General features: G+C 33.0%; 1 protein-coding gene across 2 annotated transcripts in view; it reads right to left on the bottom strand.

Moving 5' to 3' along the window:
- LOC129806234 (monocarboxylate transporter 2-like) overlaps positions 1-24,368 on the bottom strand; it is a 66,518-nt gene that overhangs the window by 40,079 nt on the left and 2,071 nt on the right. Inside the window, exons 1-3 of one of the 2 annotated variants that reach the window (XM_055854668.1) lie at positions 14,557-14,655; positions 4,663-5,015; positions 2,099-2,300 (exon numbers count right to left, since the gene is read on the bottom strand). The exons of the other annotated variant lie outside the window; for it this stretch is intronic. Of the exons in view, the coding sequence (XP_055710643.1) occupies positions 2,099-2,300; positions 4,663-4,830 (370 nt within the window). The 5' untranslated portion in view covers positions 4,831-5,015; positions 14,557-14,655. Of the gene's footprint in view, positions 1-2,098; positions 2,301-4,662; positions 5,016-14,556; positions 14,656-24,368 lie in introns of those variants that run through there. 2 annotated transcript variants of the gene reach the window in all.

Raw genomic sequence — 24,368 nt, 5'->3', positions numbered from 1 at the left:
TGAAGACTAATCGGTGCGATCTGCCACTCATGGTTCACTCGTTGGCAATCGGAAATGGAAATATTAAAAACGTCCTTCATTCCGAAGACTATCAACCAAGTTTACAAGGTTTAAACGTAGTTCGACTTGATTTTATTGTTCTATTTCGAATTAGGGTAAAATGAGGTAATTTGAAACCATTTACAATTTAGGACACTTGAGATTTTTTCACTTATTCAGATGAGCAAAGAGAAGACAAAGGCCTCAAAATAGAAGAAAAAGACGTTTAAGAAGAACAAGAACAGATTTCTTTCTTTTCAATCTCGAAAACAGTGAGAAAATATCAAATGTCTCAAAATGTAAATGGTTCCAAATTACTCCATTTTACCCTATAACAATGGCTTTCCTAAAAGATTCGCCCAAGAATAGCAAATTTTGAAATATTATCGAAAATATGCATAATTCTGGGACATTGTGACCAATTCTCGTTGAAATGCGGCATTTTGATGCTATTTACGAGCATGTATCAGAGATTTAAGGCGTCTACACATTGGGAGCAATTTTCGTCAAAAATTGCGTTTTTGACAGAAATTTGACGTTTCCCCCTACAACTCTGCAGGGAATTTCCTTCAAAAAAGCAATTTTTGACATAAATTGCTCCCAATGTGTAGAGGCCATTACGTAAAAATGATGCATTTTGATGAAGCAATTTCTTTCAAAATTTTCTTGTTGAAAAAATTTTGACATTTTCCCTTAAGGCCTTTACACATTCGGAGTAATTTTCGTCAAAAATTGCATTTTTGACAGAATTTTGACATTTCTACCTACACCAGTGCGGATAATTTCCTTCAAAAATACAATTTTCGTCAAAAAATGCATTTTTGACAGAATTTTGACGTTTCTACCTAAAGAATTGCAGTGAATTACCTTCAAAAAATCTCCTTTTTTGACGAAAATTGCTCCCATTGTGTCGAGGTCTTAACGTTATCCATATATTGAAAGCATTTTCATCAAGAATTGCTTTTTGAAGGAAATATACAGTTCTACCGTGGAAGAAAAGTCAAAACTTCCTTGAAAATGTTATTTTTTGATGAAAATTGATCTCACTAATGTGTGATTACGAGAGTTAATGTGTTGAGAACTATTTTTATCAATTTTTTTAATAGAATTTTCACTTTTTCCTTTTTGTTTTCTACATATTGGAAGTATTTTCGTCAAAATTAGATTTTTTCTACGAAAATTGCTTCAAATAATGTGTAGAAACCTTTATGGGTGGTATACACTTTAAATTTCTCCTATGTTTGGGATTGTGTAGAAAATTTTTTATGAGTGCGTAAGGTTGCTACACACTATAAGAGGATTTTATCAATATTTCAAATAATAAAGCAAATTGTTTACGCTTCTTTTGGAAAAACTGTCAAAATTTCTTCAATTATTTCTCCACAAAAGAGAAAATTATTTCCACATTTTGCATTATTGAAATAATTTAGACAGTTTTTTTTCTACAAAAGCGTACTCGATTTTCTCCTATATTCCGAATATTGACAAAAAATCTTCTTATAGTATTTAAAGGCCTTTAAAATTACTGTAAAAATTTTCTCTATAATGCAAACTATGGACATAAATTTTGTCTAAGAGCTTTTATGGTCTCTAAACTCTAGAGAAAAATATGTGCATATTTTACTGTTTTTTCTAATGGTCTCTACATTCTAGAGACATTTATGTCCATATTGAAGAGTTTTTGCTACACAAGCATAGGGAATTTGCTTCAATATGGACATAAATTGCTCTAGTGTGTAGAAGCCATAAGGCGCAAATTTATTTTCTTCAATATGTCAAATATTGACATATTAAATAGTGTGTTGAGGCCATTAAATATGGCCTGTTTCTGATTAAATGGAACAAAATACTCATTATAAATTTAAATCGAGTTTTCATACAAATTGTTTTTATAAGAAAAGAATCACAAATCCCATAAACTGATAAAACCTCATCATTGACTTATCGTTTGGTATGTGATTTGAATTATTTTTTTGGAAGAGAAAAAAATTGAACGTGAGACAATTTATTGAGGAAGTTCTTTCAAAAGAACGTGATGTGAATTTATGATTTGGCTAACCTGTACTTAAGATGTCTTGACTGAATGTTCGCATCATTTCGACCATGAGAACACCAGCAGATGTATGGAGTCCATGGGAGATGCACTGCATAGTCAGGCCAATACTGGTCAGGAGCCATCCCCAGCCACCTTCGGGATAGTAATGCTGACGGAGAGTCATTAATTGCCTCAAATCTGTCACGAGACGAGCACCATAAGCTATCTGGGGTTGAAGATGAATATCCGATGTGATCTCATATTTCCCTCAAGCTCTATCTCTCATGCAAAATTGCATGATGTTGATGTTGGTGGAGAGGGTTGCCAGAGAGATTAAAGGTGGACAAGGAAAGCACCTCACTTTGTAACTTTCAGTAATAACCATTTGGTACAATTTGTGTAGCTTAGAAATAAAATGGGCTCATTGTGAAGAGAATATAGCTCTTGTTCTCACATGATTGAGGCATTATTCTAATGTTCATTCTAACAAACACCATTTGAATACTAAGCATAAGTTTAATTGTCCACTAGTCTAGACTACACTGTAATTTTCATCGGTGGGAAAATGGACTAGAAAGCATTGAGAAAACTTTACAGATGAATTTCCATGTTTGGAAACAGAAGAATTATTTTTTTAATAACTTAAAACTAGATTTAAGGTGCTTAATATTGCAAAACTTTACGAAACTTCTTTTTTGAAGATACTGAGTTTAAATCTAAATTTGAAAGTAGAGCTACGCAGTGAGATTATGAAGAGCAACAAGGACTTCACTTTGTATCTCTTCATCAAAGCTTGGTATTGAAACTTTGGTTAACATTCCTATTTCGAAGTTAAAATTTCTAAATGTTACTTTCAAGCCTAACTAGAAACTTCAAAGCTTGCTTTTGCAAGTTTACATGTCTAACTTCAGAGCTTAGTTTTAAAGCTTCCATCTTCAAAATTTGAATTAGAAATCTTACTTCAATTCAAATTTGAATGATGGAGATTTGATTTATCAAACTTCGAACTTGAAGTTTCGACTTCAAGTTTTGAGTGTGAAGTTCTAGTTCTTATTTAGATCAATCTAGCTAAATTTTGAAGATTAAAACTTCTAAACTTACCTTTGTAAATTAAACTTTAAAGTCTGTAAGTGCAGTTCTACTTAGAAATTTATTTTGAAGTTTCATTTTAAAATTCAGATTATAGGCGCATTTCAAGGTTTGTTTTTTAAACCTTCAACCTCAATTTTAATTTTGAGAGTTCAGCTTTAAAGTTTGATTATGAAGGCCTAGTTTCAAGCTTGATATTTCAGCTACCGGAGATGCGAGCGACTTTGTCCTCCGTGGGTAACTTTGAACCCCTACTATTCCTAAGCTTTTCTTTAAGCACTTAAGAATGGTCTCTACCGATCAGATCTACCATGTCTGATCGGTGAGGATCATTCTTACACATTAGAATCAAAGAAAAGTTTACGTAGTAGGGGGTCAAAGTTACCCACGGAGGACAAAGTCGTAAAGCCGTATTCTAAAACTAACTTTATAATTTGAAACTCAAGCTCTATTGCAGACATTGATCTTATTAGATTACTTGATTTTTAGGGGAATCAGTGGCGCAATAGGCAAGACCGTTGGCTCTTGGGCGGATCGATTCCCCGGCTCGATTCACTGTTGTGAGTTCGAGTCCCGCCCGGTGCAAAGATCTGAATGTCTGATTTAGACAATTTTCACATGTACACCGCCTCGCCCAACAACTCCGGGAGCATGGAAGAAGCATCCACAATTCGGGGAAGGCGCTCCTGGGCGAGTCTACAAACGGACCAGCAGATTCTTCCAACACGGGATATAACATTGTAAAAAACTGATTACCTTGTAATAAATATCTCGACACGGATTAATAATAAACTTGATTTTTAAAGACCTTAACTTTGAAACTTAGCTCTAAAAGTTAACTAGCATCAAACTTCATGTTTGAACTTGTTTTGAAGGCCTAGTTTGACGCTCAATTTCTGAAGTTACATTTTAAAATCTCATCCTAGATGTATTCAAAACTTGACTTTGAGGTTATGGATTTAAGTTTGGCTCCCAAACTCTCTTTCACACTTTGAACTTGTTGCAGTTGATTTTAAAGTTCAAGTTCTTCAACCGATCTTTAAGCTAAATTTGAGAATTTTACTTTAGAATCTTACTTTGAATTTGATTTTCAAACTTCGAATCTTGTGCTAATCACTTATTTGAGCTAATATTTTGAAGTAATACATCGAAACTTAGAAAGAAGTTATTTTGAAGATACTGTTCAATACTTGAATCACCAAAGCTTGATTTGAAATTGTTTAAAACTTCCCTAGCATTGCGTAGCGTCTACTGCGGGGCCTTTAGACCTTATTTCAAAATTTTACTTGAAAACGTCACTCCATTTGTCCTTGCTTAATTAGCTTTAAAGTTTCGTATTTGAACTCTAATTTGAAAGCTTAATCAAGTGCCTAATTTTTAAACTTCATTTCGGTCTTGCTTCAAAAAGCTTGAGAGCTTTTCTCCAAATTTAATTTTACGTAGTCCTTAGTGGTTCAGAAAATTAATCAATCTGGCAACCCTTCTTCAAGTCAACGAACCTTTGGTTCTTGATTGTGATGTAGATGATGATGATGATGTAGGTGATCGAGATCGCTGCAGGATCCACTGAAGCCCAATCCCGAGTCATTGCGTGATGATTGAGATGCAATGTGAGGCAGTGATTGCGATCTCCTTAGAGATCTTCGACTTGTTGCCAGCACACTCATCTCCCCCTCCTGACACTTCCAGATATATCAGAGATTTCACTTAACCACCGGATATTACACACAATTCCCAATACATTTTCTCCAATCTATTCATTTTGAACACACGCGAGGCTTTTGAGTGATAAATTCATGGTAAATCCATATTAATTGTCTCTTCTCAGCGCGATAGCAACACATTTATTCGGCTATTTAACAACAAGAAAAAAAACATGATCTATTAATTTTGTCTTTTGTGCTCAACTTCTGACCATTGAGGATTATTTTGTAATATGGAGATAGTGGAGAAGATTAAATGAAGGCAATCATGTGTTTTCAGTCGAAAAATTGTCTCCTTAATTGGTGTGTTTATCTTACGCGAATGCCATCGAGGTCACAGGGCGACAAAATTGAAAAGTTCACTCAGGAAATATTCTTAAAAGCTCTCTTACTCCCTCTCCATCTGCTTTCCCAAAATTTAGAGCAACCAGTATCCGAAGAATTTCCACAATAATGTTAGAGTATGAGTCAATCTATTTGTCTAATTTTCAGAGTATATATAGTTTGGAAAAGTTTTAAACAAAATAAGAAGAAAAACGACAATCATCGGATATGCCAAAAATGGATAAGAACAAGAAGAGAGGATGTAAAGTTTTCCTCTGAGATAAATAATTTATCTCTGCTGTGTTAAAGCTCAAACATGAACTGTGAACTTTTGAAAGTCTTTTTTTTAAGGAAATACAGGGTGTGTTAAAAAAGTCTAGGTTAAACTAATTATTTCTAGTGATTTTTTAAATCAATTTAATGCATTTAACTGATTTTAACTAGCCCATAAATAAATAGAAAAGGATCATTCAACTAAGGGTAGTTCTATATTCGAAATCTCCTTCTTTAGAACTGATCTGAAAAGTCCTACGTTCGAAATATTTTCGAAAATCTTATCTTTTTTTTTAAAAGTGCTGAGTAATATCATGATATAGAAAAAATTGAAGTTATTTCTTAAATGACTTATTAAAACCAGCATAAAATTCGGAGTTTGTTAATTTGAGCTTGGTATTGAAAAGTTCCGAGCACTCACTGCTAGAGTTCTCCCAAGAAGATTGGAGTTTCGAAGATCGGTTTCGAAAGCCAATAAGAAAGATTTTTACTTCTAATTTCTTCCACGTGATGGCAGAGGTATTTCGAATTTCGAACCCTCTCTACTGGTAACATGTGTTAATGTTAAGTTTGTTGTGAAAACAAGCAAAGTACTAACGATCTTAATATTTCTGTCCCATTTAATTTCCCTCATAATCACTGAGTAACTCTTATTAACACCTGCTTGATATAATATTTCTTAAGTTTTCTCAAGATGGTGAGAAAATTTAGTTCGAATAATTGAGATCGGGCTTGAATTATTTGAACATAACAATATTGTTGTGATACAATATTATTACAACATCTTCAAATACGCTACTTAAAGTTCTCTCGAGAAAAGGCAAAGAAAAGGTGAGAAAATAAGTCAGTTGTACTTGTACCCATTTGTACTAAAAGGCTAAAATTCATGCAAGCAACCGGTTTATCAGCGAGTGACCATCTGACCATTTGAGAGCTCTCTTCGATTGAGGTTTTTTCTGTGCCGATTCGAAGGTATATCAATGAGAACTCACCTAAAATCCGTTGCAAGTTCGAAAATTTAAATTGACGATCGAAATTTAAAGGTTTACACAATGTCGTTGACATTTTTGACAATTGAAGCGATTGAAGTGTGAAGAATACCGAAATTCGAAATGGCAGAACAATCAGCGCTAAAATTAATTAATTAAAAATAAATAATTAATTATTTAAATTAATTTTCAACGGATCCCAATTATTCCTTAGACACTCACCAATGCATAAACTTTACAAAATAAATTGATCAAAATTGCTATTTTCTGTGAAAAAATATCTAAGATAAAGTGTCCAATTTTTTCATTTACAGTAGACTCTCCCTCAATTGGGCATTTGGGGCGAAATGTCATCCGGTTTATCGATAGATTTGGGCGTCAAAGCCTTTGTAAATTCGACAAAAAGGGCTCAATTATAAAGGATCACGATAAAATAGGAAGAACTACAGTGAATTTGAGCAAATTAGCTTCTTAATTGAACGTGACAATTGTCAACAAAATTTTTCGCCCGATTGAAAAAGAGCCGATTGATTGAGAGTCTACTGTACCTTATTCGTTGTTCGAAACTTTAAAAATATTGGAAACTGAAACCGATGAAAGCAATCAGTTTATAATTTTAAATCTAAATCGACTTTCTAATATTCTGATGTTCGAATTGAGTTCGAATAATGACTATCAGCGTTCAAGCGGTGAAAATGCGAACTTCACTTTGAATTTCGAAAAACTTTCTAATTTCGAATTTATGATCGAACTTTGCTTGCGAATATGAAAAGTTACGTAGTGTAATTGAGATTTTTGACCCACCCTGTCTCTGAACTTGCTTCTAGGAAATAGTGGCGCACTTTTTCTCAGTAATTTCTTTTGTTTATTTTATTATGAAATTATTATGATGCTTACATTTAAAAAGACAAGTGAAAATATTTTTTTTTGGGAAAAATAGTAATTAATTTAAGACATTTTTTGCCAGTTGGTTTATATATCTCCTGCCAAATTATCACATAATTCAGATGGTTTATCTTTGATTGGCAAAAAGAGATTGTTGGCGCGAAAATGGAGTGCTATTTATCTTGGATTTTGTCCAAAAACAGGCATTTTTAGCTGTGGAGTTGAGTGTGTATCAACTCTCTGTGTCAATTTCACTGTCTTGGACAATTATCTCAATTAAATGGTGAACCATGAGGAGAGTTGTTTATAAGATATGAGCAATTTTTCCTCTATCTGGAATATCTCTGTCTTCCAAATTGAAACCATTTAGCACAGTGTGTGATGCCAAAATAGAAAGGTGAATTGATTCCTGTGGTGAATTTAATGGTCACACATTGCTCCATGGAATTTCTGTAATGTTCTGTTATGAGGAGAGGATGAAAAGAGTCGAAATGCGATATTTGTTGCAATAATGTGAAAACAGTGGGGAGTTCTTCAATTGAAAAGTCAATTGACTTTGGAGACACTGGCTTAGTGCAAGAGCAGACTTATCTTATAAATAGAGAGAAGAAAAACTGGGCAAAGAATCACATTTATAAGTTCCCCAATATAGTGATTGTGTCGCGCCACGTGATTTTATAGCATGTGAAAATGTGCGAGAGATAGAAAAAGCAGGAAAGGAAGCAACAATTTATGTACGGGATGTCTCATCATGATGGCAATAATGTGGAGAAGATGAAGGTATTAAAAGGAATCATAAATACAAATGGGTGAGACACAAGCAAATGCACAAACGCCAAATGCCACCATCGGTAAATATTTCTCCTTGTTTAACTGTCATCAATGCAATTGCAATAAATTTTACTCTTCACCAACTTCTGATGTGACAAAATGCACATTGAGGAATTTTCCGGATCGTATGATGTAGCTTAGGAGAAAATTGCCACATCTCTCGAATAGCTTATGGGCTATAAGTGACAAGGTGTGAAGTATTCAATGGATGGGGGATCAGTAGGTAGTGGCGCCATCTCGGGCAGTGTTTGTAATGGGCTGAATTCAAGAAGGAAATCCGTCCTAAAAATAATCTCGAGACACTTAAATAATAGAACGAGTACTCTATCATTTGACGGAGTGAGAATATGGTATCTTCATTGCATTGGGATTGCATAGTCAATTAGATTTTGTATTGGGATTGGTGTTTTACAACAGAATTTACAAAAATATAGTTAAAAATATCAATCCCAATGCAATATCTCATGGTAGAATACAATCCCACATGGTTCCAATAATCTTAAGTAAAAAAAATAGAAATTCTATATGTATCAATAAAGTAAAAGATTGAGGCACAGATTACTTGCAATGATACTCATTTTCTTTGAGTATTGATTTTCTATTTCGTATATTTTGTAAATGACTTTGAGATTCGTCCGTATACCGTCAAAATGGATTCTACAAGGAGATGTTGTATTGGGATTGCTTTTTAAAAGTAGAATTCGTAAAAATAGAATTGAAAATACCAATCCCAATACAATATTCTATGGTAAAATACAATCCCACGTAATTCCTATAATCTTAAAATTATGTTAAAAGTTTGAGAATTCCAAATCTACTCACGAAGTTATATATTCAGGCTCAGATTACCTAAATTCATCCAAATTTTTTGAGTGATTGATTTCGGATATTTATGAATACTCTTGAGATTCTTTGGCATAACATTAGAATGAATTTTACTAAAAGATACTGTATTGGGATTGGGTTTTTCAGCAGAATTCACAAAAATAGAATATAAAATACCAATCCCAATGCAATATCCCATGGTAGAACGCAATCCCACATAAATCTACTAAACTTAAAAGTACGAAAAATTAGAAATTTTAAATCTAATTATAAAATAAAAAAATAGCCTCGATTTACTTCCAATAATCCTCATTTTCTGCTTTTGGGATGCTTTTGGGATTCATTGTAATAACGTCAGAATGAATTTTACATGAGAAATCTCTATTGGGATTGGGTTTTTCAGCAGAATTCACAAAAAGAGAATTTAAAATACCAATCCCAATGCAATATCCCATGGTAGAATGCAATCCCACATAGATCAATTAAACTTAAAAATATATAAAAAATTATATAAAAAAAGTATATAGAAATTCTAAATCTACTAATCAAGTAAGAGAGAGTGAAACCCAGATTACTTGCGATGATTCTTATTTTCTTTGAGTGATTGACTTTATTTTTTCGTATATTTCTGGATGCTTTTGGGATTCGTTATTAAAAGCATTAAAAATACTTAGGAATTCAAAAGCAACTAGTAAAGTAAAAGAATGAGACCAAGATTTATTTTATTAATCCTAATTCCCTTTTATTAGTTGATTTCGTATTTCACATTCTTGTGAATACTTTTGGGATTTGTGTAATGTCGGATTGGATTTTACATGAAGATATACTGTTTTGGGATTGCATTTTTTGCAACAGAGGTGAAATTCACAGACGTAACCAGGCAAAATTTTAGCTTTTTTATCTTGTTTATTATGAAACTAATTGTCCTTAGGGATTATTACAAGGAGTTCCGTCTTAAGTGAAAACGGATTGAAAGAATTTCATATGAATTGACTATTCTTGGAAGCTAAGCACAGCATTTTTTTAACTTATTCAAAAGATCTCTCCTATCGGTATGCAATTTTTCTGCGTCACTGGCACTGGAGTGAATCACGGTATTTTTTGGTACCGAAAATTTCTTTGGAAGCGGAACTCCCTGGAGTCTTGTAAGTGGTGCCATCTAGGTAACACTTATCCTATAATTATGGGGCAAGTATACCACTAAAAACTACTTCATTCTAATAATAGATTTAAACAATAAAAAAAACAAATAAAAGAAAATTGGATTAAGTAAAGGTTATGAAGTTTAAAATTTTAAGTTGAGAACACTATCATTTGGTAATGTTATTTGATAATACACTAAACTTTAAGAAAAAAATATTTTGGAAAGTTTCTGATATTTACGTAAATCGTAATGAGTTTTCTAAGAACTGTTGTTATTGGCCCTATCTGTAGTTTTATATTCTCTCATTATTTTTTTTTTTAATTAGGCGTGAATCTAGAAGATGATTGCCCCGTTTTTGTCTCTCATTATTTTAATTGTTTGTGTATCACAAAATTTTCATCTTGATGGAAAATAATACTACTCTAAAATAGTGGTGCCATCTAGGATTACCCCATGTCAAAGCTAAACTGCACTACACTGTTCTCCTCTAAGATTTGAAATCAGGATAAGACGGATAAGATAACCGCCCTATTGTAAACATATCGAATAGTTTAATACTGCAAAGCGATATAGAAGAACTGAAAATATATCTCTTGTTAGTGGCGCCATCTCAGTCATCTGAACTGTGTAATTTTCTTATTTCTCCAACATCATAAAATTGCGGTGTCGCTTTCAATTCAATCAGTTTCGGTACAAATCAATTTCTGGATTCCTTCACCAAAAGCATAACGAATTTATGCGCACACTGGAGATGATCCAACTCACGATAAAAGGTCACAAAAATATGACACTAATTGAGCTTCTTTTCACTCCTTCTTTCTGCAGGAGAATTGATTGTTTCTTGAGTGATTGACTGCTAAATTGGCCTCCATCGTCACTTTTTGAATCCATCAGTGAAGTACAAAACCGAAAAAAGATCTGTGTTAATCGTTGTGGGAATTTAAATGGATTTTCACTTGACTCGAAAAAGTCGTGAGTATGACTTGAATCATTGATCTAATCAGGGTAATTTTCCAAGTTGTGTGTACATTTTTCTGGTATGCTTTTGAGGAAGAAACATAATGTTGCCAGTGTGTTGAGATTGCAGAATGTTATGCTGAGGAGTAATCTTACGGGGTAATATTGAAGTGTATCAACTTTTATTGTGGGAGACTAAATAGTTAGTATCATTTGGCATGATTGTGGTGGTTTTGTGGGTGTTTTAGCGATAGTTGGAGAAAGAGAGAAAAAGAAATAGAGGAAGAGAGAGAGAGTAGAGTGAACAATGGACTGACATATCCTGATAGTGTTGCAAAAGAGATAAAATTCGAGAAAGTCATTATTGGGTGATTGTGACTTTGCGAAAATTCAGAAAAAGGATTTTATCCCGGTTTTAGTGCCAAAAACATATTAGGCACTCTAGGCTAGAGAATGTGATCACTAGGTTGAGTTGAACGAAAATGTGATTATTTCTAAAGGAAAAATTGCAGTAAAACATTTCTAAGCACATGGTAGCACAGATAAATTGCACAGTAAAATAAACTTATAATTCTTTGATGAATTTAAAAACGTCTTAATTTTTAAAATATAAAATCTACATAATTTATATCTCAATTTTTTTTCTAACATTTCATTTAGAAAAAGAAAGAAGATAAATTTTTAAATCCGTTCTTCCTAAAATGTGATTGTGCCTAGATTGGTTCCGTTCAGTAATAACCTTTCGAAAGATAAAGTCACTCCAAATTCAAGCCAAATGTATTCGAAAATCTAGCAGAAGCCTAAAGTGCAAGTTCAATTGAAAAAATTACAGAAAAATAATCTTTTCTGTAATTTTTTGAGATTTCAGGATCACAGAACGTTTGAATAACAATTTAAACGGGTTTTTAGGTAAGTTCTCTCTGATACGCCTTCGAATCGGTAAAGAAAAAACCTCAACCGGAGAGAGCTCTCAAATCGGGAAGGTTATTATTGAACGTAGGGATTATGTCCCATTAAAATATCGAGAGAGCAGTATAATTCACGCGTCTGCTTAAGACGTTTTGGGACTTTTTGTAAGTGAAAACTATTTCCACTGAAGTATACGCCTTAATATGCAAAAAATCTAAAGTGACGAAAGTGTCTCCCTGACTGTGAGGTTTCGGGTTCGAGTTTAGGTAGATGCAGATTTTTCACGAGTTCCGATATGCAGAGGTCAGCCGAATACATTTTAATTGCCTAGATCCAAAATCGGAAGCAGGTCCACGGTGATATAAAGGGGTATTAAGTGTATCAGAACGATTAGAACATATATAGAGCACTCTGATATAGAGCAAGTTTACCGTTTTGTGGGTAAAAATCGAACAGGAGAATAAAGTGGGCTGGAGGTGTATAAAGGACCTAGAATAGTGATCCAAATGCAGCGGTTCCGAAAGGAGGAAAACCGATCCATTGATCAATTTTAAATCTTAATTGTTTTTCGAAATTTATTTATTTTTTTCAATTTATTACGGGTGTTTTTTATCGAGGCGAAACAAGAATGATATCTGTCAAAAACAGAAAGATTTCCGTTAAATTTTCAAAAATAAATCAATAAATTTTGATTCCAACAATTAATTAAAAAGTTAAATTAAATAAATGGGTAAATAAGAAAAAAATAGAATAAAATATCAACATTTGTAGGGGAAGTAATGTAATTTTAATGAGCAATCCTCTATTAAATCTGTTTAAACCTATTTCAAACCCAACTTCTTTGGCCGAATCTTGGTAGTTTTCACTAAATCGACATGAATGGTCTCTAGATTTTAATTGCACAGTTGGGTAAATGACTAAATTTAAAACCATTTCCAGATGCTTTAACTTTCACAGAAGATTCAACACAAAAAGTTCATATTTTTTCTGAAGGAAATTACATAAATTTGCTCCTTGACTCTTCTAGAATGTTAATGTTTAGTAAAAATTCTTTAAATATAATTTAAAAACTTCTTAAATACAAGAAAAATATGCGAGTGTAAAATACTTTTAATGGAAACAAATTAATCCAAATGGAGACAAGGGAAATTTTCTAATTGGAGACAAACAGTGTAAATGAAATTGCGGCGAAAGGCTTCCAAAACCTTGTTGAGTTACTTGTGAGTGCAGGATTTGTTCTTATTCCTGGTCCTTTCTTCTTTTCCATCTAAAACAATAGGAAAATCTCTCTAAGAAAATCATATTTCCGGGGTTTCCTATTAAAGCATTTGCAGACAATTCAGAAAAACCTTTTCTGTTCACGAAATAAGTAATTGTTTTATTTTAGAACTTCACGTCCCGTTAACAATAAAGATTAGCACTTAATTTAACTAAAATTAGCCAGAAATGTAACATAAATGTTAAACAAAACGAATAAACAAGTCACTTTATTGTGTTTTTCATTGGAAAACATGGTCGATCGATGAAAAATTCGATGGTGAAATAGGACACTTTTAATTTTTCTGAGAAATTAACAAATTAAAATTTGTGAATATGAATGGATTTTCGCTTTATTTGGAGCAAAATTAACTAAATAATTAAACAGAGGTATAAAAAATATATAAATATAATAAATTAGTATTGTATTAATCATGTAAACAATGACGTTTCCATTTGGAGTAGCGAAAAATCTCCATTTAGAGTAGGTTTTGAATTAGCTTAATTTTCTCTACGATAACTCCTGCAAACTTTAACATCTTTTTCCTACTGTGTTGAACTTTAAAAAAAAAGCTATTAGCTCTAGGTTAGAGTAAGTGATCTCTAACTTAGAGTCCAATCATAATATTCTTGTTTTGAACCGGAAAAAATCATTTTCACCTCCAAAACATATGATAACTTAAACTGGTTGAAATGGATTAGACACTGTAGCTTAGAGTGGATCATCTCTAGATAGAGTTTCACCCAAAAATTATGATTGTTTTGAAGGGACAAAAAAAAGACGTTAACACCTTTCGCAGCACACGATAACATTCCAATTTTATTGGCGTGAATTAAAATAATTTCAACTGGAGTTATCTTGAGGTTGAGAGAGTGGGTAAAAAAAAGGTAATAATTAAAAGTCGTGCACAAGTTGTAGTTCAAATTGGTCGTTTTCGAAGTCACTTCACGGTGGAGTTTTTTTTGTTGTTGTTGTTGTTGGTGTACCTGCTGTCTTTTAGCATAAAACTTGTGTGTGAAAGAGTGAGAGATAAAGTTGGTGCAAAAGAGATTGCTGGTGAAAAAATGCAACACTTTCGATGTAATAAATGTTGGGTGTGCGAATTGACCAAGAGAGTTAGTCCATTTGGGGAGAAACTTGGAACAATATAATAGTTAATTTTAATTGCACTCGATGGCCTTTGGGGGCGATTTTTGTTTTGGGTGTTCGTTTTTTTTTGGGTTGGGTAGGAGGAGAGAAATTGTGGGTGGATGAGGTTTGTGTGAATGGTCAGTTAAAAAAAAAGAGCACAATACACTATCAAAAGGTTATGAACTGGAGGGAACGATCCGCGGATTATCAGCGACTGGCAGTGACTGCGAAGCTGGTCAGCAAAGAGTTTCGCGCGCTGCTGCTGCTGCTGAATAACTGAACGGATTGGCGAGTCGAAATAGTATTAAGCTTGTTCGGGATTGTACAATTTCTGCTCATATATGTCGTATATATAATATGGTGCTTCCACGGAGCATTGGGTGAGCCAGAGAGAGAGATGAGAGTCAACATGCTAAAGATTGTGGCATGTTGAATGTGGCGCACTGACTTTTGCGTTATTGAGAAGTGCGCCAAGTGACTGTGTCTCTGTGTCTCTCACAATGCGCTCCATGGTACATTCCTATCTTCTTATGCCTTATCCCCAGCACTCCATATGTACTCTTCCAAACATGCACTTGGCGGCTCGACCAAGTCTCCTCCATCCTCAGTGGCTACAATGTCTGTTGGAGCTTTTTTTCCCGGCGCGTGTTACTTGCTTGATTTCCGGCAAGAAAAAAACAACAATGCATCCTTTATTTCATGAAAAGGGATGACAAAGTCGATAGGATTTCACAAAATGCTCGAACGCATACGACCTCACCCTCCTGATCACTCGAAAACCTTCCCAAAATATCGCTGAAGTTGCATTTTGACAAAAACATCATTTACCGGTTCTTTACTGATTCATTACCGGTTCGAATCGGTTGAGACTTGTTAAAAATTTCAAGGCCTTTTTATTGAATCCAATCGTGGTAGAATCGGTTGAAAAATAGGCCCTGTTCAAGGATTATATCCATGGTTTTCAGAAACTCCAAAAAGAGGAGGGTGGGACAGTTTCAGACAGCCGAAAAAAATTGCAAAATATAGAGCATCTTCCATAGGGGAAAGTACTCTCCCTTCGAACGTTCATGTCTTCGAAGAAAGTGAATTTTCTTTTATTTTCCTAAGAGACTTACACATAATTATAACGCAATTAGCAATGATTCATGATAAGCTAACTAATGTTTTATAGAAATGTGCAAATCTATTAAGAAAAACAAAAAAAAATCACTTTCGAAGGCAGAATACTTTCCCCCATATGGTGTTTCGAAAAATTTATTATTTTTAAATGTCATACATGCCTGAAACAGCCCCAACTCCTCTTACTGTAATCTTGTAATATTGCAAGTATTTTTATCATCACCAATGTCGTACATCCCGTGTTGGAAGAATGTGTTAAGTTTATTGTAGACAGCCCAGGAGCGCCTTTCCCGCGATGTGGATACTTCTTCCTTGCCCCAGGTGTTTTTTTTTTTGAACAGAGGCGGTGCATTTTTATTACATTAGATCACAGTGACAAATTCTTTTTTCTGAAAATTTAGTTGTTTGCACCGGGCGAAACTTGAACTCACAACTTGAAGAGTAAAGTCAGAGATTTCATCCGCCCAAGACCCAACGGTCTTGCCTATTGCGCCACTGAGATCCCCACCATGATAATCTTATAAAATAAATAAATATATTGTATTTAAATTGATGCAATAGTTCAATTTTCACCTTGATCGTATACTTCGGGAGAGAAATTCGTATATGAATTCTTTAATAGAGTGGTTCACCAAGAGGTAAAGCAGTTCGCTTCCAAAAGCGAAATTTTTATTCCTTCCAAAAAGATTGAAATCAATATACTTTATATTAATCATTCTGTTCATTCCGAAAAAATCGTGCGTTTGGGATAAAATTTAAACTGAGGGATAGTTATGTAAATATTTTGTATACTATAAAATATCTCTTGTATTATTTACTAGGACTAGGATCAGTGATAATATTGGGATGCAGTCACACTGTTAAGTTATGAAAGCGATGTCTTATTTCCATTTTTTTTTAACTATATGGCAAATAATGACAGATAGCGACTTGCAATGTGTATAACTTTCGTAAATGTATCAGATATTGTCTAGATGAACATTTCGACCATATTACACGCCAATTTCTTCTGCAAATTTCGAACTATAAAAATGAAACAATAGAAATAACTGTTGATTTCTCCTTTTACACACTAATAGTTTAGAATAAATCCTAGTACATTACATTAATCGCAGTCCTATTTTCAGTAATTAATTATGTATCGGAGCTCATTGAGAAAAAGAAACTAGGAAAAAAGACAGCTTTAAGATATGTGTTCTCCCACTTACCATCGCGGCAGTACTCCAAAATTATTCATGAATATAGAGAGTAGCATATACGCAATAACAAAAACGTTCTGTGAAACGATTTCTTAATTCCTATTTTTTCTCCAAACGTATAACTTTCTTCGGAATTACCTCGATGGATAATCTGCAAATTGCTTAGAAGTCGAAATCAATTAGGGAAAATGTATCAGTTTTGTCCAGAATTTTCTGTTCAGTCTCCAAACTTTCATAGGTTGTCAATTTTTTAAAATTCTTTTCTGAGATTCGTTCATTATTTGGTTAGAATTATTTCGACAGGGCATGAAGAGGCATAATCTTTCCATTCACAGCTGGAGTTGCACTCTCTTTGCCCAAAATGTCGTTGATGTTCGAAGAATTCAAACGCAATTTCGAATTTTCAAACTAAATTTTCGTACAAGGTTGAGAAATTTGCGAAATATCACTTTAAGAAAAGGAAATATAATCGATCAAGAAAATTTTGAGCGTCATTGCTCTGTTTTTCCTCATATCAAAGTGAAAAGTGACACTCGAGACACTTCGAAATTCGAACAGGAATCATTTCAGCCACCATGCGGACGAAAAGAGAAGTAAAGATACCTTTTCCTAAAATGTTCTCACTGTTTCAGATGAGCAAAGAGAAAGCAAAGACCGCAAAATAGAAGAAAAAGGCGTTTAAGAAGAAAAGGAACAGATTTCTTCCTTTTGAATCTCTAAAACACTGAGAAAATCTCCAATGTCCCGAATTGTAAATGGTTCCAAATTACTTCATTTTACTCTAGTTCATTCGAGTGTAAAGGCTTGCATTTTGTCTTGCTCTTTATTTCTCTATGCTCAACTGAAACAGTGAGAAAATGTCCAAATTTCGAATTATACATGATTCCGAACTACACGAACTTGGCTTCTATACCGATGCCAGACAAACGGAAAAACGGACAATTCTACCAGAACGTTTTTTATTCGAAATTTAATTTCCATAAGATTTCGTGGGAAAGAAGCTTTAGTAACTGTTAATTCGATTACATGTTTAAAAATCAAAGAATTAAATACAATAGACTGTTCCCTCTGTGAGTTCGAGCAAAGAAAATACTGAAAAGTCTGACTAAATGACGCCAGAAGCAATTGCATACCCACAGTAAAAAGCCAATGAAGCCCAAAAAGAGCCAAATTGGCTCAGGAGGATGAGCTTTAGAAGATTGAAGCTTTTGTTCATGCCACCCCTTTGTGGAGGGAAATCAGCCAAGAAAATAGCAACATTGTCCACTCATTTGGCATATCAGTCACCAACTGCAAATGATGTTTGCACACATTTATGCCCAAGAAACTTGTTTTTCTGCATCACTCTTGTATGTATCCCCGTGTTTAAATGGCAATTTTTATTTGTTTGCGATATACTTTGCCTTCCCATTCATTCAATTTCATTCTTGTCTTTTGCTCCATTTCGCCGTTGTGGACAATTTTACTTTTTTGCTGTTGCTCTGGGAGATAATCTACAGTGATGAGCTTATTAGGAAAAGAATGGATCTGCAGAGGAAAAAAAAATAGAGGATGAATGGAGTGAAATTGCAGAAATAGGAGAATTGCAAAATTTGCCTTTGAATGGGACACATGGTGGTTGAATGCAATAAGGAGGGTTATATGCAACAACTGCGAAATATGAGCTCATGCATTTTTCTAATTTACCGAACACAAAAAATTGTGCAATAATTTAATAAAAGGGGATCTATAATTTTGTTTTTATTAAATCTAAAAGTATGATTTTCATTTGATAATTGAATATGTTTTTGATTTTTTATTGGTTCCAATAAGTCGTGTAACACAATTCTTAATTTCTTCATGAATTAATTTAAGAACTATTAATTTTTTTAAAAAGTTTTTCAAGAATATAATGCCATTTCATAATGAATACTAAAATTGTAACTATTTTATTCTCAATAATAATGTAATATTCGAAGTTTAATAGTTAAATAATACCCTTTTGACAAATTTTAAAACAATATTTAAATTTTTAAAATACGAAAGTTCCGTATTCGGAATATTATAATTTTTAACATAAGTTAAAAAAAAAGTTTGTAATTCGCTCAATAAACCCGAAATTTATGTAAAGAAATATTTTAAAAAAGCTTAATCCAAATTTTAAATAAAACTGAAAAATTCAGATTACATTTTAGAAAGGATATTTTGAAATTAGATTAGGGAACGCTGAATTTAAGTTCCGTCTTTTCATCGCAACTGTTCCCATTTCCGCGAAGGATTGTTCCCAATTTGCCTCTCGATTTGACCGCAACGCTTTCGGTAAATGTTCTTGTTTTGAATACTTTTTGAAATTAGATTCAGGAACGCTGAATTAAAGATCCGTCTTTTCGCCGCAACTGATCTTATTTCCGCAAATTACTATTCCCACTTCGCCTCTCAAATTGACTGCAACGTTTCTGTTATATGTTTTTGTTTTGAATATTTTTTTAAATTAGATTTCAAAACGCTGAATTTAAGTTCCGTCTTTTCGCCGCAACTGCTCCCATTTTTGCTATTACTGTTCAGGTGAACTTATAACAATTGAACTATTTCATGTAAAACCAAGAAAATACAAATACGAATTTTCTACGTTTTGAATATTTTGGATTGTATTTTACAGCAATTTTTGGTAGAACTAAAGGGTTTTTTTTTTTAATTTTATTCCAATGTTTTATTTACAGAGAAAGTAATACTTTATATAAGTATGTCGCAATAGGGATTTTACTGCTCGAACTCCACAGAGGGAGCAGATCGATTTTGAATTATATTAAGACTCTTAAGACTCCCTCTTTCTCCCCCATCCTTCCCCTTCCCTTCCAAAAACCGTATTTTTCGGATTAATTCAGAACGCGTCGTGCGACTTTTTTTTTCATTTTTATCTGAAATTCAATTATATTACTCCTAAGGTATTTTGGAGGATCTTTTGAGTATATTTATGAACCGGGTTAAATCACTTGAGAACCAGTAAACGGTAAATGATGCGAAAGTATTTTTGAGGTAGCATCTAAAAGTCATACGGTAAGTGTGCCAAATTCCGGCCAGGTTGCAATTTCGGCCACCTTTTTTGTTCCTTGAATTTCTATGAACTTTTAGATTTTACGTACTCTAGAGATTATACAATGCAAAAGAATAACAAAAAATGTAGCTTCGACAAACGAGATGACGTGAAAAAGATATTGGAAGTATTCCCGGACAAGGAACTATGAGAATGAAAGTGGCCGAAATAGGGCACCAAAGCTATGTCTATATTTTTATTTATTTTAAAATGTATTAAGAATGATTTTAGAGTAAAGACGGTAGACTCTTTACGAAGTTCCCAGCAGCACTCTTTCAGAAGAAAGAATAAAAAAAATCAATTTGAATTTAAAATATTACATTTCAAACTTAAGACTTTGACGCTTGCATGCAACTATGCCGAAATTTGGCACACTTACCCTAAGTTCAAGCACTTCGCAAAGCCTGGGACGATTTGCCACCCCTTTTTATTTGCAATATAGATGCTTTGAAGTAAAATTTAATCCAGGAACTGTTTGGGTCCTAAATTATCCTAGTATATAAGCGTGGTCAATGATAACAAATTTTTTAGAAAATCAATTCACCTTGCTCTAAATAAACTTGATATCTTAACTATTTTCTTTTGTTTCTGAGAAACTTTCAGTAAGATACTTAGTAAGATGGTATTTTCGCAAAAGCTCCTCTATGGATGCTTAATTTACATAATTTTTTCACTGTTATAGAGGACTATTTTCTTAGTGAAAGTTTAAAGAAAATGGGAAAAGAAAAACAAAAAGATTGACATTAGTGAGGAGTCTCATAGCTTAAATGTGTAATAATTAACATTTTAGAAATTCAGCCTGAGATAAATAGAGTACGTGTTGTATTTTTTCCAGAACTACGGGAGTTTGGGGCTAAAGTGTAAGAGGAGATTTTATGGGCCAATTTAAAGTTGCTAAAGGAGGGGTTGGGGGATATGAGTTGTGTGAAAATGATATAGCTTTAAAGCTTGAAGGGAGTTGTGTATCTTCTCGAAAACTTTTGTATGTTCTCGTGTTAAAATTTATAGACTAAAAATAGCTTTTGCACCCAAAAGTCACCACCCACGAGCTTTTTGGTATATCGGCTCTCATTTTCACTCTCTCTTTCTCTCTCTGGTGCTCTCTTAGGATGGTATATAGTACAGAAATCGGTCCGAAAGGAGAGCAATACCCTCCGACAATATAACGATATTAATCCACTTGTGTGTGACTCGTGAATGGGATAATTTACATTTATTGACTTGTTCTCTCATAGCTACACATTCATTCATTTATTTTCTAGCAGAGGCTTTTCTCTCACCCATTTTTCCCCTTTTCCCCAGCTTTCTCTTCTGGGGCTTTTCGCTGTGTTATGAATATTTCACGAGATTCATCGTCATCGAAGGGATGATGATGATGAGAAACAAGGTTTTAGGGCATAAATTTTATTGCCTCTCTCCATGGATTTCTTCTAGACTCCAATATCGCACACTTGCAATAGAAGCGACAAACAGATTTTGAATAAGGGAAGAGCACTATACTGAGAGAAATGCGAAAAAGTTAAATTCGGAAATTTTAATTTTACCCAGAAGTATTGATCCGAAATCAGTGTAAATATTATACTTTTTCGGTGTATTAGGGGTTAAAGTTACCCTTTTTCATGTTATTTTTACTCTTAAAAAGGTGTAAAATTGACATTAAAAAATGTTGATATATTTTTACACCTAAAAAGCGTTAAAGTTATGAGGAAAAAAGTTAATCGCACCCGCATTTTTTTCTCAGTGTAGTGATTGCCAGTGTTCCTCGGATCGTCAGGTTAATACCGCATTGTTGCTACAAATCAAATGAATTTTTAAAAATTATTAGCTACTATTTACCATTTATCTCTCTCAAAAATTCACTGCATTTGCGGTCAATTTCACAATAAAATGGACGCGGAATATTTTCCATGTATTATTTTTATAATATGCATGTTAAAATGAATTTGATAAATTCATTATTTATTGAAAAATATATAAGATATAAATTTATTTATATTAAATGAATAAATAAATATATTATACCCAAAAATTATATCAAATTATTAGGATATTGAAAATAAAAAAATCAAAATAGAATTTAAAGAAATTGTAAAATTGATTGTAATCGAGTTATGTCGTTACCATTGCAAATGTGCGATATATTGATGAAAATGACTCCCTGAGTAAATTTATCATTTTCTCCTCTTCGATGTGACTTCCGACATTTACTTCGGAGGGCAAAAGTGTCTCTATCTCGAGAACCTGCCAATTTCTGATAACAACTCGCCTCTAAGCCAAAATGTTTCTAAGTGACATGTTGTGGCGTTTATTGCAGAAGGTGGAAGAGATTTGTTATTTTACAGGGACAACATAAATATATGGACAAAAGTTTTCTCTCTAGAAAAAGCTCTACTTGTTCAGCAGTGCAAGAGCTTCTCGGGAGTTTGGTACTGAAGAACAGACCACATCATAAAGTTCTTATGGCTTTTCTCAAACACACATTACACTCATTTTGTTCCGGTATGAGTCACAAATTTTCCACTAAAGGTAAAACTCGAAGTAGAGCAGAATCTACCTTCAGCTCCTCTGGAGTTTTCCCACTTCCTAGAGTAATTAGAATGTCGTAAAAAGTTTCTGGTATTGATGAGATATTTTCACAGGGATTGCAATCAAAAGGAGAGAGAGTTTTCTGGTTTTCATGATGACTGGTAAATGATCACTGCATTTTATGTCCTGAATCCTGAATTTTGTGGAAATTAATATTTTTTGGGAAAAAAGAATTATTTTGGGCGACATAATTATTACATTTTATATTTAAATGTGTCTTCGAAAATTTGGGACATTTTTGTGACAGTGGTAAGTGGACTACAATTTGTTACAAAATGTATGGTTTTGGATTACTATGGCTGATGAACCAAAATATGCATTAAAATGATATTAAAAACTACTTGGAAACATTAATATTAAACCTGCATAATTATTTTTACTAAATGATTTTTTTGGGACATAGATAAAAATTATATAGGCTATGCAATTTTCTTGCATTCAGTAAATACATAAATTAATATGGTACCTTTGTTTCTATTTCAACCAAAAATACTTATTTCAAATTCAAGTTTTCCATTATTTTAACAAAGCATAATGAATTGTTCTAAACTGTCCCAAAATGACTGGAACGCCTCTTTAAGTTTAAAAATTACCATTTGAGCCTAGATATAAAATTAATTGATGCCTTTCTTTAAATTTTTCAGTACATAATACTAACTTAAAAATTTGCCTTTGTATTGTAATCCATTTTGGGACACTTGAGACACAGCAATAGATGCACTTAGAATTTATTCTAAAGGCCCTCAGAATAAATTTACTTGTCCTACTTTAACATTCATCAACAAAATTTCATATAAAAACACTTTAATTTGTTTTCTAAATATTTTTAAATAGTTTACTTTTTGGGACATGTTTTCTAAGCGATAGAAGAAATTCTAAATGTCCCAAGGTTCTCTAGAAATATTTTAGGATGCATCTCTTTCTTGGAATTGAGACACGATTTTTGGATATATATTTAATAAGTTTGCTTGGCCTTTTATTTTATAGGATTTTTATTTTGGGACGTTTGTGACACAACCTTGTAACTAATATAATATGTCTAAATTTATTTGTCTTTCAGTTACATCATCTTAAAAATTGCTTCCTGAAATGTATTTGATTTTCTTCGTTTTCTAATTTTACAATGTTATACATTTTGGGACATTTGTTTCAGAGCTTTAGAATTCTTAGTATATGTCCCAAAATTATACGAAATCAGTATTCTTAGTTTAGTTTTTTAATCGTCTAGAAATAATAGTCACTTAATATTTTGCAGTGATAATAATTTCTGAATTTATGGCTTTTGGGACAAATTTGGGACACTTGGAATAAGTCAAATAATAACTCAGTGTTTCGGAAAATGTATACCTAGCGACTTACACACCATATAAACTTTGTAACGTTCTCAATAGCAAACGTACACCTCTTGACCATAAAGTTTTCCCCTTTGAAATTTTCTTAAACAACTTTACTGAGAAAAAAAATCTCTGGGGGGTGAAATATGTGGATTTGTGGATACAATAATTTCACAGAAAGAATTTTTCAACTCAATAAATCGCATAACAATCTTGTTAAACATGCAACAATTCAACTTTTTGAGTTCTCTCAAAAGAGTTGTAAAAGTGAGAGCTTTTTCTTACGACCAATTCCCATGGAAAACTTTGGTGCTGAGGGAATAATTATATTGCAAGTGAATTGGGTTTAATTTGCGTGACTCAAAAAAATTAATTGCACTTAATGGATTCATTATGGTGGGCAATAAATTCTTGTTATTATTTGTCGATGATGTTGAGTGTAATTGAGTGGGTGTTAGGGATATTTTTCATCACACATTTTAATTGATTTACATAAAGATTTCATTACTGTGATGGAGTTCATTTGACACTGAAATGCTCTTTCTAATGTTCTTAGAACACTTTATACCCCATAAACATTTTGTGACCAAATTTTACGACTTAAGGTAAAGCAAAGGTAGTTTGCAAGTTACTAGAATTACTTGTATAAGAGAAGCAATGATACT

Source organism: Phlebotomus papatasi, chromosome 3 (assembly GCF_024763615.1).
Source record: "Phlebotomus papatasi isolate M1 chromosome 3, Ppap_2.1, whole genome shotgun sequence".
Classification (NCBI taxonomy): Eukaryota; Metazoa; Arthropoda; class Insecta; order Diptera; family Psychodidae; genus Phlebotomus; species Phlebotomus papatasi.
Note: the sequence above shows the minus strand (reverse complement) of the source record. Positions and strands in the feature narration are given on the sequence as shown.